The sequence below is a fragment of the Lycium barbarum genome, chromosome 9, assembly GCF_019175385.1.
Source record: "Lycium barbarum isolate Lr01 chromosome 9, ASM1917538v2, whole genome shotgun sequence".
Lineage (NCBI taxonomy): Eukaryota > Viridiplantae > Streptophyta > Magnoliopsida > Solanales > Solanaceae > Lycium > Lycium barbarum.
Genome location: NC_083345.1, coordinates 122,045,763 through 122,061,064, shown reverse-complemented (window position 1 = coordinate 122,061,064; position 15,302 = coordinate 122,045,763). Strand labels below are relative to the sequence as shown.

Here is a 15,302-nt window from a genome sequence, read left to right as displayed (position 1 = left end):
TAATGAACAAATCAGATTGATCATAATAATTATATCAAGATTAAGAGTATAAGTACATTTAATGAACTAGAGAATTTGTTTTATATATTCAGTACAAAAACACTTAATATCTACTTGGTCCGTTCAATATATACAAAATGTACTAGCACAAGAAGACGGAACTATACCGTTCCCATAATGAAGATACATTGTATTGATCTTGGGCTACAATCATACCGATGGCTTTGTCCAATTTCCATATTAGATTGTGAACATAAATTTTATACTTATCAGAACCGAGATTTAATCTTTCGTGTATAAACTAAACTTTATACACTAAATCATCTACTATATAAGTAAAAGACTCATATACTAGTACATGATCTATTTAACTCTTTATTAAACAATGAATAAATAACTGTTCGATAATAAATATTATATCCAAACACATGGTTAATAGTATATATTCCAATAGTTTTTTGTAGGAGCGATTCACACCCCAAAGTTAAACTTTCCGGCGTGAATATGGGTTAATCAGCCCGCAAATAGGTACCGAACATTGGATGAATTTCAGAAGTAAACTTAAAAAAAAAAAAAAAAAAAAAAGGATCCGGTTGGACCGGGGGATTGAACCCGACGTGAATCGAACACGCAACCTTCTGATCTGGAGTCAGACGCGCTACCATTGCGCCACGGATCCGGATGTTCAATTGCCTACGTTAATTGTATAACACATAGAAAGCTCTTCCAGGAAACAAATGTCTTGCTATGCAGATTATTTGGAGTGTTGTTTAATTTTCAAATAAAATTATATTATAAGGGGAGTAGTGTAGCCTTTAGAAAATATGTTTAGCATTTTTGTCTTTATTTAGTTTCCTTGACCATCTAATGCACACACAAACTCGCAGACAAATATGGCAAAATAAACTAAAAGGATAAATTATTTTATGGTAAAAATAACGAGTTGTAAAGTGAGCTTGTGATGATATGATGTGCTTTGGTTGTTTTTATTTTATTTATTTTTTATTTACTTATGTATAATTGGATTGGAACTAAACTACCACACAGCTCGTCTAGCTTAAATAATTGAAAATAAATGATATATCAAGTTTAAAAGCAATTTAAAATTTGAAAATTAATTTTATAAATAAACAATTATGTGTTTGGATAATTTGAGGAAAGACACAAAATGGTTCTTTAACTTCTAGCATAGATTTAAAGTGATCCCTCATATTTTACATAGAGCACTAATAATCCCTCAAGTTTGCACATATTATGTTTCCAAATAAAAACAACAAAATTTTGTGTGACAAACTTTAAAATCGGATGTTTTTATGTGATAAAAAATGAAAAATGACTTACATGTGATCAACTTTTAGGTTAGACAAGAAAAAACATACAAAAATGACTCTTATGTAATAGACTCAATTAAATGACCATCGTGAAATTTACTTATCTGAAATATGCCATGAGATTTATGAAGCTATAGAAGGATATCATTAACAATATAACAAAAATAATAATTAAAATTATTATTACTAATAAATATAAAATAAAATGAAATTATTTACGTAAAATCCCTTCTGCTTTTTCCTTTCCACACTAACCTAGCAGTTAAATATTTACTATCTGTACGGTAGGGTGAGTTTTGCAGTGTTTGAAGGGTTGTGGTGGAATTTAGGTGTGGGAATCTACGCATAGGAGGGCATGGGTCTTGTTTGCCATGATAGCTAGCTTTTCGTAATTTGTTTTGAAATTCTGATCAATTTGAATTTCAAAAAAGCATTTTTAGTTAAATTTGAAAAAACATTATTTTATTAACGGATATATAAGCATTATTTTACTAACGGATATACAAGCATTTTTAGTTAAATGTTAAAAAGCATTATTTGAAAAATAAAAATGATAGTATCATTTGTAAAACAAATCTTTTGAAAAGGGAAAATGGTGCTCTTGTTTGGGAAAACAATTTTTAAAAGATGGTTGTAATTGCATTTAATCTTTTAGTTGTATAATTTAGATGTAACGTAATAGTGGATGCATGGATTGTAATTGCAAATGTTTTTTATATTTTGGAATGCAATGATATTTTGTGTCATATTTTTATTTTTTTGCCACAATATTTAAGAATTTTAGTGGATCAAATATGCCCTTATACTATGCAAAATTGCACAAATCTGCCCTTCAATATTTTTGTCGGGTTTTCGTTAAATCAAGGGCATGAATAACCCAAAATATAATGTTAAAGGCATATGTGAGACACCTTTTAACGAGGGGCATATCCGTACAATTTCGTATAGTAGAAGGGCACATCTGAACCTTTTCCGTTTTATTAATAACTCCCAATAAACCCCATTTCCCTTTGTTGATTTGTCTTCTTCTATTGAGCAAGAAAAAACTGAGGGGTCTAATGGGTTGCCTTTAAACTCAAATGAGTCATTTGAGGTTGTGAGGAAATTTAAGAATGGTAGGTGGGTTGGAGGGACATGGGATTTGAAGAAATTTGAGAAAGATGGCAAGGTTCATTGGGATTCTGTTATTGATGCAGCTGAGATAGTCTTGTTTTTTTTGGTGTGTGGGGGGTGGGGGGGTGGGGGTGGGGGGTGGGAGGGGGCGAGGGGGGTGTCTATTTGAAGAAATTTAGAAAGATGGCAAGGTGTATCAAGAATGTATATTTGATGTATGTTATATATTATAATACAAATAATATACATTTGCTCGCTATATTGACAGCAACCGCGCCATTCGCCTTGTTGACGGTTGTGATCGCAGAGTCCCTCTAAATTACAAGTGCGGAAGTAAGTTAAACTCTCTTCATTTCTCATATTTGTCAAAGATGGATTCAAGATTTTAAGTATATGTTCATGAACTTAATTAATATAAATGTGTTATGTGTATTGTATACAAACGCTTTGTGAATGGTCTTACTGTATATGTGGAGAACTGGAGATTGAGTCTACTAGAGTGCTAGCACTAACCTATTCTAAGAATTTCTCAAGCGGATGAATTAGAATCTCGAGAAAGTCTTTGATTTGGCTGTCATTAAATTACAAATAATCTCATTTGTATTCTATTATGTGGAATTCACAATATCGTTCGTCCGGTTAGATTGTCCGGCCGAAATAAGGAAAAAGTCAACTCATTTCTCGGAGAAAACAAGATTTTTCTAATTTGCCTTCGGAACGAAAGATCGTTTTGAGATTTTTTAATAAATTCAAGGTTCAGTGTTAATTTTACGGGGTACTAGCATTAACCTGTTTTAAAATTAATCTTGAGTGAACGAATCAAAATCTTGGAAAAGTCTTTCATTTGTAATTCTAGACGATATCAGCCATATTAGCTATTCTATAGAATTCACATTAGATTTTCGTCAATTTAGTTTTCGATGGAAACGGATGTTTTTATATTTGCCCTTGAAGTGAAAGATCCTTTGGAGATCTTCGAACGTACTGAGGATTCAATGTTTTACTTAACAAATAAATATTAGATGTCCTTCACCTTCACTTAATTTGTCTTTCAAAAAACTACCAGACTTTCAAAAACTACTACTTAAGTAGCCATTTCTCTACTTTGCATGTTTCTTGAAAATGTTAATTAATTTGTCTCTATTGTTTAATATAATTGAATATATTTGTGGTTGCTAAGATTATTATCCTTCTTTAATGTTGTTAATTATTGAATTTGTAGGTATCACCACACCACCCTAAGGAATATAGTCAGCTTAATTGGCTTGCTGCTTGGTGTTTCTTCTCCTATACTTATTATTATATGGCAACTTGTTCTTCAAAATTCAATATGCATCCCTCATTACTTTTTCTATGTGGCAGAGACATCTTAATTTGTTAAAGGATTGTCGTCATCTTTACCAGTTTATAATAAAATTTACTTAATATACAAGTAATATATTTCTTTTAGAAAGTAAGTATAAAGTCGGGTTGTTAATACCATATGTTGACAACACACAAGGTCAAAACATGTGTGCCGGTAGCACAACCCATCAACCTACTAGCAAAGGGGGTGAAATACTATGTCACAATAAAAATTTAATTCGAGCCGTAAGCAAAATCCTATCATCTATTCCAAAAAAAAAAAAAAAAAAACGGCTTTGCGCCCTTACACAAAATTCTATGTTCGCTATGCATTAATTAGAAATTATCACTAAAGGTTGTGCTGGAGTGGTAAGTGTTTCTCCATTCTTGAACATAAGTTTTTGAGTTCCGAAAATGAAGTCATTTTGATAAGGGACGCCTCACACCCCAAGGAGAAACTTTCGGGCATGAATCGGGTTAATCAAACCCCAAACTAAACACTAGATAAGAGATCGAAAAAAAAAAAAAAAAAACTACATTCCGAAAATCCTTCCACGTGAGAGGTTTGGTTTAATCACTCTAAACAACAGATTTTTAACTCCAAGACTTCTAATAGGAATAGTGAATTTCATCAGTACAAAAAAAAAAAAAAAAAAAAAAAACGGTGGAGGATCCGGTTGGACCGGGGAATTGAACCCGACGTGAATCGAACACGCAACCTTCTGATCTGGAGTCAGACGCGCTACCATTGCGCCACGGATCCGGATGTCTTTATTAACTACGTTAAATCTATAAGACACAGAAAGCTCTTTCAGGAAAAAATGTATCTCTGTGCAACTTATTTGGAGGGTTATATTTCAAATTTTCAAATAAAATAAAATTATAATCAAACAATAATTTTGAAATAAAAAAAATACTTATTATTTTTAAAAAAGTGAACTCTCCCTTAAGTATACTATTTGTACAGTAGGTCAGCTTTTGCGGTGTTTGAAGGGTTGTCGTGGTACTGGACTAGTGAATTGGGTGTGGGACTAGATCTATGCGTAGGAGGGCATGGAGCTTGTTTGTCGTGATTTTTAGTAGGCGTTTCGCAATAGAAAGCAAAAAAAAATAAAAAATAAAAAATCACTTTTTGGGAATTTTTGAAGTTGGGGCTGGAATTGTGTTTGGTCGTAATTTTTGCAAATAATATTTCGTTGTTAACATGCACTTTTTCTAGAAAACATGAAATAATTTATATCCCGCAATTTTTAAAAATTAGCAAAATCATCCAAAGCAATTAATAAACATAATTAGTGTGAGAAATATATCAACTATACTCGAGATCAGCTTATGGAGTGCTCAAAACTGATTGTTTCTTTTTATTAAAAGGCTGCAATTGAGAAGCTTACTGGTGTACACAGAAAATATAACATCTCTAAATATAACTTTGTTTCAAAATTTCCTCGTGCTTCTTTTTCTTTTAAAGGCTTTTTAGCACATGGTGTTCAATGTTTGTTGGAGTGGCGAGCAACATAAGTTGCCTCTGACCAGTGAAAAAAGTTGTATGAACTTTTAGGGTAAAAATGAGCAACATAAAAACTTTTAGGGTAAAAATTGAAAATAAAAAAATAAAAGTAAAGGTCCAAAACAGAAAATAGAAAAAGTAAAAAGGTAAAAAACAAGGTTTTAGTTGTTCTCCAAGAAGTTGTATTTAGAATTTCCATAAAGTGAAAAAAGTAAAAAAAAATTCCGAAAAAAAGTTAATAATTCTCATGGCAAAACGGGTCCTTAGTTTATATTTGCCCTTGTTACTATTTGAATAGTGAAAAAAATATTTTTTATCATAATTTTTTAAATGTTTTGAATTGTTAATTATTATGATCGTATAATTTTTTTATTTAGCTTCTAAATACGTAAATTTTATTTCAAAAAAATTAAAAATTTTATGTCCGAATTCACACGACATTAGTTAGTTTAACTCTCGTTCTCCGAATCAAGCCAAATAAATTAAACCGGAGGGAGTAATTTCTTTTTTTAATTCAACGTTTCATATTTGTTTGATATTCTGATTAAGAGCCCGTTTGGATTGACTTATAAGTTGCTTATAAGCTATTTTCAGCTTTTTTGAGTGTTTGACTGGCCATCTTAAAGTCATTTTGTGCTTAAAATAAGCTCAAAAAAATAATTAGGCCCATTTGACTTAGCTTATCTAAAACAGCTTATAAGCTAAAAAAATAAGTTAGACTACCCCAACTTATTATGTTTTAGCTTATAAGCTGTTTGCAGCTTATAGGCATAAGTCCATCCAAACAGTCTCTAATTTGACTTTGAAAAAGCATTTTTATTAACTTTTTATTATTTTCAAATCTCAACAAGAAATCTTTAATAAAAAATAAAAAGATTATACTATTCATCTCGCCATATAAAGTCATGTGACGTGATGAAGTGTACTGGTGGTAAACTGGTGGAGTAGGTGTGTGGGGTTACCTCTTTAAAGGGATATGGGCAATTTTGGTCAATGAAGCCACTCATCTTACTGGTTCTCCCTGCATCAGCCTACCGTACACATATAGAGTAGGACATTGTCACTAAGCAATCTGTCATTGGGCTTGTTTTTATGACAACCCAACAATTGCTAGACCCCCTACCCCACCCCCGACAGAGTCATCGTGGTGGGTGGGTGGATTACAGAAATATCTAGAAAAGTGGGTGGTGAGTGGTGGTTGGTAGGGGGTGGGGTGGGATGGGGTGGTGGAGGTGGAGTGATGGAGTAGGTAGGTGGTAGGATCAGCTAATGCACATCCCTTGTGCACGTTAGCATCATCAAGACTCTCCACTCATCCTTTTGTGTCATCATTCATCATAATCCCCACCCACTATTCGCACACAACTGGCCAAAATTCAATACCCCCAACCACCCCACCACCCCCTTACCTCTCAACATCATCATTCAACAACCTCAACCTCTACCACTACCCCACCCTCACCATCCCCGTCACCTATGCTATCTTGCGCCTCATAACCCCATTCCCCACCCATCATAACCACCCCACTTCCCCTTCTCCTTTATATCTCAACATCATCATACAACCACCCCTACCACCTCATCACCTTTGCTATCTTGCGCCACACTACCCATTCCAAACCCCATCATCACCTCCCCACTTCACCACCTTTGCTATCGTGCCCACTACCCAAACCATCATTCATTCAACAACCTCCACCTCATCACCTTTGCTATCTTGCGCCTCTCTAACTCTACCCACTCCCTATCCACCATCATCATTCCTCAACCTCCACCTCATCACTTTTGCTATCTTGCGCCTCCCTAGCACTACCCATTCCTCACCCCCATCTCTCCTTACACTCCTTTTATATCTCAACCTCCCACAATCAAAACACAACCACTCAACTTTCCCAAACACAAATCAAACGATGTCATCCCACTCTGACCCTCCCATCACCCCAGATTCACCCACCCAAGACTCAACCCCCCCACCCCCACCATCAACAGCCCCCCCACCACCGCAACAACAACCTCGTAGATTCCCACCACCATGTTGGACACAAGAAGAAACCCTCGCCTTAATCACCGCATACCGTGACCGTTGGTACGCACTCCGCCGGGGCTACCTCCGTACCGCAGACTGGGACGCAGTTGCCACCGCAGTAACAACCAATTGCCCTGACGTAACTCCACCAAAAACATCCGCTCAGTGTCGACACAAAATGGAAAAACTACGTCAACGTTACCGTGCTGAAAAACAACGTTCCCTTAATACCCCTAATAATGGTAGGTTTTTTTCATCTTGGTTTTTTTATGATAATATGGATGCTATGGAAAATGGTACAACTGTACAAGCTATTAGATCTGAAAAACAACAACAACAACAACAACAACAACAACAAGGGGTTGGGGTTGTTAATGTTGCTAATATTGATGATGGGTACGCGTTAAAATCGATGATAGATCAGAATTTACTGAAATTGAAAATCAAGAATGGGGGGAATGTGAATTTGAACAATACTATGGAAGATTTGCCACCACACCCGCATCCGAATTTCATGTTTAATGTATCGAAAAACAACCCAAACCCTGAAAGGAGTAATTTTGTTAATAGGGTTCCGAACGGGTATTATATGGGAGGATCTAACTTAGAGGAGGAACGACGACATGATTTTGAGTTTCGCGTAAAAAATGGTATTTCGATGAAAGGGAGACGAACGGGGAGATTTGGAGATGTAAATGGATTTGTTGATCATAAAGGTGGGAACTTTGGAATGAATAATCCGAGTTTTGATTGTGATGAAGGGAGTGAATATAATGGAAGTAGTAATGCTAGTGACGGGTTTCATATTAGGAGTAATATGGGTGTTTCGAGTTCAAGAAGAAGTTATAATAGTGGGAATGTTGAACAACAACAACCTAATCTTGGTTACTCGAAATTCGGGGGGAAGAAGGGGGTTGGTGTTGGGGCGAAGAGAGGGAGGGATCCGATGGAAGAGATGGTTTTATCGATTAAGTTGTTAGGCGAAGGGTTTATTAAGATGGAGAAAATGAAGATGGAAATGGCAAGGGAAGTGGAGCAGATGAGAATGGAGATGGAGATGAAACGGAACGAGATGATACTCGAATCGCAAAAGCAAATCGTGGATGCGTTCGTGAAGGTATTGAGTGAGGTTAACAAAAACAAGAATGTGAAGACTGCTTCACCTGAATCATAGTACTGATCTTTCATGTTATGTTATGTTAGATGTTCTCTATAAAAGCAAATACATATCAAGACAAACGATGTTGTTATAGAAAGGTTAAATGCAACCCTTAAGGCTTAGGTGAATATTTGAGAGTATTTTGAACAACAACGCCTCAATCCGAAACAAGTTGGAGTACGCTTGATTATAAGGTTCTTGATTTCTATGGTCTGTGCTTTACATTTGCTCTGCCTATTTCTGACTTTGTGTGATCATAGTTTGATCAAAGTTTTAGCCTATTAGGTCAGTTTGTATTTTCGGGGCAATCTGTGACATATAGTAATGTGTACAGCTACTGGTTTTAGTAGTAGTAGTTGTTATTTATATGGTATTTTGTTGTAGTAAGGATTATAAGATGTGAGGGATTTATCCTGAGATCTGATTCTTAAAGAAATTTTAAGTACAACTTTACTGCCTTCATTAGTTGGTTGATTGCTTTGCTTTTGTAGGTTTTACTTTTTGATGAAACTGATATTTGTACAAAACTTTCATAAGGAATATATCATTTGCTTCAAAGAAGGAAAAACAAGTTACATTTACTAGTAACTATTTTCAAGTGTGTAAGAGCCTGTTTGGATGGGCTTATGCCTATAAGCTGCAAACAGCTTATAAGCTAAAAAAAATAAGTTGGGGTAGTCTAACTTATTTTTTTTGGCTTATAAGTTGTTTTCAGCTTATAAGCTGCTTTAGATAAGCTAAGTCAAATGAGCCCAATTATTTTTTTAAGCTTATTTTAAGCACAAAATGACTTTAAGCTGGCCAGCCAAACACTCAAAAAAGCTGAAAACAGCTTATAAGCAACTTATAAGCAACTTATAAGCCAATCCAAACGGGCTCTAAGTTTCAAGTACAGTTTAGTGGTGTTGGTGGGAGTTTCCCCTAACCTGATCCCTTGACAGTAGAAGAAAAGTTTCAACTTTCTGAAACCATCATTTCATCTTTTTGCACAAACACTATAGATGCAACAAGAAGTTATATCTTGATCCAGCATATTACCCAAATTGGAAGAAACAGATTTAAATTTTCACAATAAATAAGCTAGTTTAACCACAATTATTATACTACTTCCTTATTTAGAAACATTTTAACTATAAACTTTTCATTTTACCTTGATTTCATAGTCATCCAGTCTGTTACTTATTTTGGACCACAAGTTTCAAAATTCATTCTTAAACACCGTGCCCTGCTACATAAATTGGGACGGAGGGAGTATTAAGGATTTTATGCTGAAATCAAACGTGATATAACTAATACGGAATTTATATAAATATTAAATTTTTAGTATGTTTCAAATCAAACGAGGATATGGGTGAACATAACTTTTTACAATTTGCATTGAAGGATGAACCCTAAGGATATGACTAAACATAACCCTTTTTTCTATTAGAATAGAAGATAATAACCATGCGAAGTTTTCTAGTGTTATTTTCAAATTTCTTATGTGTAAAATAAAGTCTCTTGTTAAAAAGACATAAAACTTAGGCTCAGTTGGTTGAGCATGAGACTTCCATAATGAAGGTCTCAGGTTTGAAACCCTTGTCTACGACAGCAGTGAATTTGCCTTTTGAGTTGAGCTCGTTGCACGGAGCTTGCCTAGTGTGGGTTATTTCTTTTGTGAGGTTTGCGAGCTATTGCACAGGAGCATGATTTACCTTGTACGCACTCGAAAGATAACGACTGCGGGTTCCTTGTTATAAAAAAAGTAAAAAGACATAAAACTAAAAATAAATTTGTAAAGGGTTACAAAACCAATTCACCCACAAATGATCCTTTAGAGAGTTACATACTCAAAGTCACCTTTAGAAACAAGGATAACAACAACAACAATAATGCTTCAATTTCATGCAAGTTAGAGTCAGCTATATGAATCTATCACCTTCATAGAAGCCACAAAATCATCACAGGTGTCAACTTCAGATTCGAGTGCGCCCTTTGCCATCGGGATCCGTTGCCCCAGCAGGATCTTCTCCTATAGACTTCGACAGTTCTCTACGGGTCTTAACGATGACGGCAACAACAACAACAACAACAAATACAGACAACGTTAAAGTCGGATATATGAATCATCACTCTTAAGCAGGAGCCACAATATCGTCACTGGCGTAAATTTCAAATTCATGGTCACCCTCCGTGCCATCGGGATCTGTTGCATCTGCAAGAGCTGTTTGCTCTTCAGGTTTCGACACTGCTCCAGGGGTCTTAGCCTCTTGTATGATCCTCAATATTTCTTCCACTCTTTGCTGAGGTTTGTCACAAATTTCTTCAAATCTTGAATTCTCATAATCCATTAGCTCTTTTGGCAAATTCTTCAAAAACCAGGGATGTTCCTTTATTTCTGGAATGGTGATCCTCTGTGCAGTGAAAATTGACATGTTTTAAAAGCTAATTTAAAACAAAGTCTCATCAATAGCACAATGTGCAGATTGGTAATGTATTTCAGTTAATGAATAAACAAGTTTGTACAATCTTTTGTTGCCAAGAATAGCAGGCGGATTCAAAATATAATCTTTATGCATTCGAGTTTGAAATTCTATCACAAGTCATTTGATCTACTGGATTTGAAATCTATTATTTTACTTGTTTTGTGAATTATATTAACGTGTATGTAGGGTTTGAATAAAAGCTATTAGGTTCGGATGGACCGTAAGTTTTACACTACATCTGCCCTGGCTAAGAGGAATAGTTCCAGCCCCAAGAACTATGCACAAAAAAGGAGAGTTTACTTCCAGTGAGATATATATGATATTAAATGAAACACCAATAACGCCAAGTCATGATAATAAATTAACACCACTTGCCCAAATCTTGTGTACACCACTACTTAATCGCTAGCAAGTTGGATATTGGAGTACTCTTGGATATTGTGTGAATCTTCAGTATCTACTTAGCTTCATTAAAACTCATCTCATTCTCATACCACAAAAGATATTCGACAAAATACTACTCCCTCCGTTCCAATTTATGTGACACTTTTTGCTTTTCGAGATTTAATTTGACTAAACTTGAAAGCTAAATTGTATTAGATTAATTCGATATTTTAATATTAAAATTTATATATTTGAAGACTACATGAAAATTACTATAAATTGCAACTTTTCTCATACCAATTTGATGAAAACATAAATCTTAAAATGATGGTCAAAGTTCATATAGTTTGAATATCGAGAAGCGAAAAGTGTCACATAAATTGGGACAGATAGAGTATTGTTTAACAAAACCCCATTTGTGAATCTTTCACTAATACGTTGCGCGCATTTGACATGTCACTTCAAGAAAACCGAGCTACCTTGGAGGGGTTGGCAATAAAGATTCCAGAAAGGAGGTTCTTGCACTCCACAGATATTCGTACATAATCAGGTATGGAGTATTGAGCATTCACTGTTCTCTGAAAAAAAACAAAAAAAAAAAAAAAAGAAGAAGAAATTCTTAAGCTGCGCGCTAATTTCTATGTTGTTCACTCTTAAGAAATGTTACCGCGCGCATGTCAGATCCTCCAAAAGTGGTGCATTTTTGAAAGATTTGACACGGTGCGACAATAATTTCGAAAAGTCTGAACAACATAGGCTAATGTTACAAAACAATTATGGTCCTCGTAAGAATTAAAGTATAATTTGTCCAGATAACAAAATCAAATTAAATAACTTTATTATTGACTCACCTCAATGGTTTTACGAAAATTTCTTGGATCCTCAGGATCCTCAAAGGGGTATGCTCCTACTAACATCACAAACAATGTCACTCCACATGACCACATATCTGCAATCTGAAAAAATAAGGACTTGATCATATGAGCACAATTTTCCAAGTGAAACAACATGAGCAATGGAATGCGAATTCAAGATTTGAACTTTATATTCTCGAGCGCGGAATTCTATACAACCTATTTGATTTACTAAGTTCGAAATAAATTATTTATACTTATTGAGTACTTTTTTAACAAGTATACAAGATCCGAGCCAATTAGTATTAGAGGAACAGGGGAAAAAGTATAGAAGTTGTAAGTCACACTCCAAAGAGGGAGCTCGTCTGAGAATCACTTCCGACATACCAAACACGAAGAAACTTAGAAGCAATGGCGGAGCTATGCATATTGAATAGGGGCAGTTGAACCCTTTCGCCGAAAAATTATACAACATATACGGGTAAAAAAAAATTATACTAATAATTTGTTGAATTCCCTTTACATAAGAAAAACTTCTAGCATAGTGTCTTTTGAATTCTCTTTGTTATTATAATTTTGATTCCGCCACTGCTTAGAAATATTCGTACCTTCCCATCATATTCCTTACGCGACAGGACCTCGGGAGCAATGTAAGCGGGCGTTCCAACAGTCGACTTGGGTGTTGAATCCAACAAACCAGACTACATTAGACAAGAAATTAGTAAATAAAAACTTATTATTCTATAATTTAGACAATACCAATAATCTTCTTAAATTGAATACAATCTAAGAAACCTTGGAATAACCAAAATCACATATTTTAAGACGTGGCGTTGGACTTCCATCAAGGAGAGTGTTCTCTAGCTTTAAATCCCTGTGACAAATTTCCTACAATATTATAGACAAAGTGTCATTTGAGAATAAGGAACTCATGAAAAAAGATGAGAGCATAAATGGAGAAATACTTTCATGAAATTTTACCATGGAATGACAGTAGCTGACTCCAGATATTAGCTGTTGGAAGAAGAAGCGAGCCTGTTTTCCGGAATAACAAGAACGAATATTTGTATAACATTCTCGTTATGAGTTAACGGTTAAAAATACACTTGAACTATCGCTTTTTCGTGAACTAACTATTTATCAAAACATACCTCAACTATTAGTTGTTCTCTTTTCCTACTTGAATAGTTGATGTAGGAAAATGGAACAACTGATAGTTGAGGTGCGTTTTGATAAATTATTAGTGATAGTTCGGGCAGGAAACTCACGAAAAAGTGATAGTTCAGGTGTGTTTTTGACCATTAGCTTTTTCATTACCATAAACTACAGGAAGAATACAACTATAAAAGGAATATGAGATCTTAATAACCTCATCTTCACTAAATCTGCCAGCACTGTGAATTTTAGCAAAAAGTTCACCACCTGCTGCATATTCCATAGCAATTGCTAAATGTGTTGGAGTTAACAACACCTAACAAAAAAAAAAGCGCACTTTCTGTGACCGTCCATGAAATTAACAGTAATCCAAACGGTTCCTGAATCTAGCATATGAAAAAATTTCATTTCCGCTAGTACAATAACAACATACCCAATGTAATTCAATAAGTGGGGTCTGAGGAGGGTAGAGTGTACGCATACCTTACCCCTACCTCATGGAGGCAGAGACGCTATTTTCGGAAGACCCTCAGCTCAAGTAATGCATATTAAAACTGATTTAAAAGAAGAAAACAGAAGTAACGGCAATATCTTAAATAAAAGGGTAAGCAATACAAAGCATACAGGGAAAAGGAACAGTAACCACAATAGAATAAAGCGATAACTGAAATACAATAAACAACGGGTAGTAGCAGATATCAAGGGACCAAAAACTACGAGAATAATTTAATAGAATCAAGTTTTCAAAAGAACATTAAAGTAGGTATTTACCTCTTTAAATCTGACAATATTGGGATGCTTTAATGATCTATGATTTATTATTTCCCTCTGCACATTCTCGTCAATCTGAAACAAGAAAAATAATCTGTATCTATTAATAGGCCTAACATAACCAAGAGCATAATAAATTTCTGTGAGCTGTAAATACTTCCTGCAGGTTTGGTAATAGTAGTAGTCTAGTAGATAGTTTTTCAAAGTAAAAAACTATTTTTTTCATATTAAAGTAACTGACTTTATCCACTGTAACAATATGTAAAGTTAAAAACGATTTTTTGTTACTTAAAAGTAACTAAAGTGTAATCACAAAATCTTATCAACTATAACAATGAAGTCACCTTGATGCGTAGGTCTTGTCGTTAAAACATAAAATTTTATTGATTTTACTTTTACATTAAGTTCAGTTATTTGATAAAAAGTAGTTTTATGACTGTTATAGTGGATAAAATTTAGTGTTCATACGTGAACTTAAACCTTAACCATCAAAAGATTATAGAGAAACATCAGTCAATTAAGCAAATCCAGTACAAACCCCAAACAAGTGAAAAATCAAAATATAATCAACAAAAACATGGAGCACTGAAGAAGCAAATCATTTATTAAGGAAATTAAATTACCTTCTTCCCTCTTTCAATGTATTTAACAGCAACAAGCTCCTTTGTTTTCTTGTCTATTACAAGCCTAGCCACCCCAAAGTGTCCAGAACCAAGTTTTTTCAATGGCTCATACCTCTCCTCCATACTCAGTTTAACTAAAAAATCACCAAGTGAACAAATTTTTGAAAGCTTGAAGTTGAAAAAAAAGCCACAAATTAAATGATGTTTTAAAGAACAAGAAAAATCCAAATCAAGAAAGACAATAAGTTACAAAAATAACCTTTTTTTAAGAAACAAAACAACTAGACTTCTTGACCAATCCCAGATAATGAAATTACTCAAGTACTCTCACTACTCTTATATAAATAGTTTGAGAATCTAAGCATGAACGTTGGGTATATGTTACTCTCTCCGTCTCATAATAAGTATCACCTTAGTCAAAAATACGCATATTAAGAAATTAATAATGCATGCGAAGTTTACCAAAATATCCCTATATAGTAAAAAAAAATTTTTTTTTTTACCTTTTGATTAGAGCATGCATAAGAAGTAAATCTTTTGACATTGGGAATCCAACAATACCAAGTTACC

The 15,302-nt window shown here is 34.4% G+C and overlaps 2 protein-coding genes and 2 non-coding genes across 4 annotated transcripts; 1 reads left to right on the top strand and 3 right to left on the bottom strand.

The window, feature by feature from the left end:
* Positions 1–607: 607 nt before the first annotated feature.
* TRNAW-CCA (transfer RNA tryptophan (anticodon CCA)) lies at positions 608–679 on the bottom strand. The gene has a single exon. It is a non-coding gene; the product is annotated as a tRNA-Trp (tRNA).
* Positions 680–4,479: 3,800 nt separating this feature from the next.
* TRNAW-CCA (transfer RNA tryptophan (anticodon CCA)) lies at positions 4,480–4,551 on the bottom strand. The gene has a single exon. It is a non-coding gene; the product is annotated as a tRNA-Trp (tRNA).
* A 1,710-nt stretch (positions 4,552–6,261) lies between these two features.
* LOC132609767 (uncharacterized) lies at positions 6,262–8,928 on the top strand. Its single transcript, XM_060323914.1, has one exon. The coding sequence runs from the start codon at positions 7,206–7,208 to the stop codon at positions 8,493–8,495; it is 1,290 nt and encodes a 429-aa protein (XP_060179897.1). The 5' UTR covers positions 6,262–7,205; the 3' UTR covers positions 8,496–8,928.
* Positions 8,929–10,149: 1,221 nt separating this feature from the next.
* Positions 10,150–14,915, bottom strand: LOC132608711 (serine/threonine-protein kinase SAPK3-like). Its single transcript, XM_060322453.1, has 9 exons — positions 14,733–14,915; positions 14,110–14,184; positions 13,553–13,654; positions 13,165–13,218; positions 12,979–13,071; positions 12,792–12,884; positions 12,181–12,285; positions 11,809–11,907; positions 10,150–10,873 (listed from the first exon to the last, which is right to left on the bottom strand). Exons 1-9 carry the CDS (start codon positions 14,853–14,855, stop codon positions 10,595–10,597), a joined length of 1,023 nt encoding a protein of 340 aa, XP_060178436.1. The 5' UTR covers positions 14,856–14,915; the 3' UTR covers positions 10,150–10,594.
* Positions 14,916–15,302: the final 387 nt, after the last annotated feature.

Bases quoted from the DNA above. Each gene is read 5' to 3' on its own strand.
- LOC132609767 (XM_060323914.1), top strand. From the start codon at position 7,206: ATGTCATCCCACTCTGACCCTCCCATCACCCCAGATTCACCCACCCAA.
- LOC132608711 (XM_060322453.1), bottom strand. From the start codon at position 14,855: ATGGAGGAGAGGTATGAGCCATTGAAAAAACTTGGTTCTGGACACTTT. The intron at 13,655-14,109 runs GTAAATACCTAC...TTTTTTTGTTAG, and splicing joins ATATTGTCAGATTTAAAGAG to GTGTTGTTAACTCCAACACA. The intron at 13,219-13,552 runs GTTATTAAGATC...TCCGGAAAACAG, and splicing joins GCAGATTTAGTGAAGATGAG to GCTCGCTTCTTCTTCCAACA.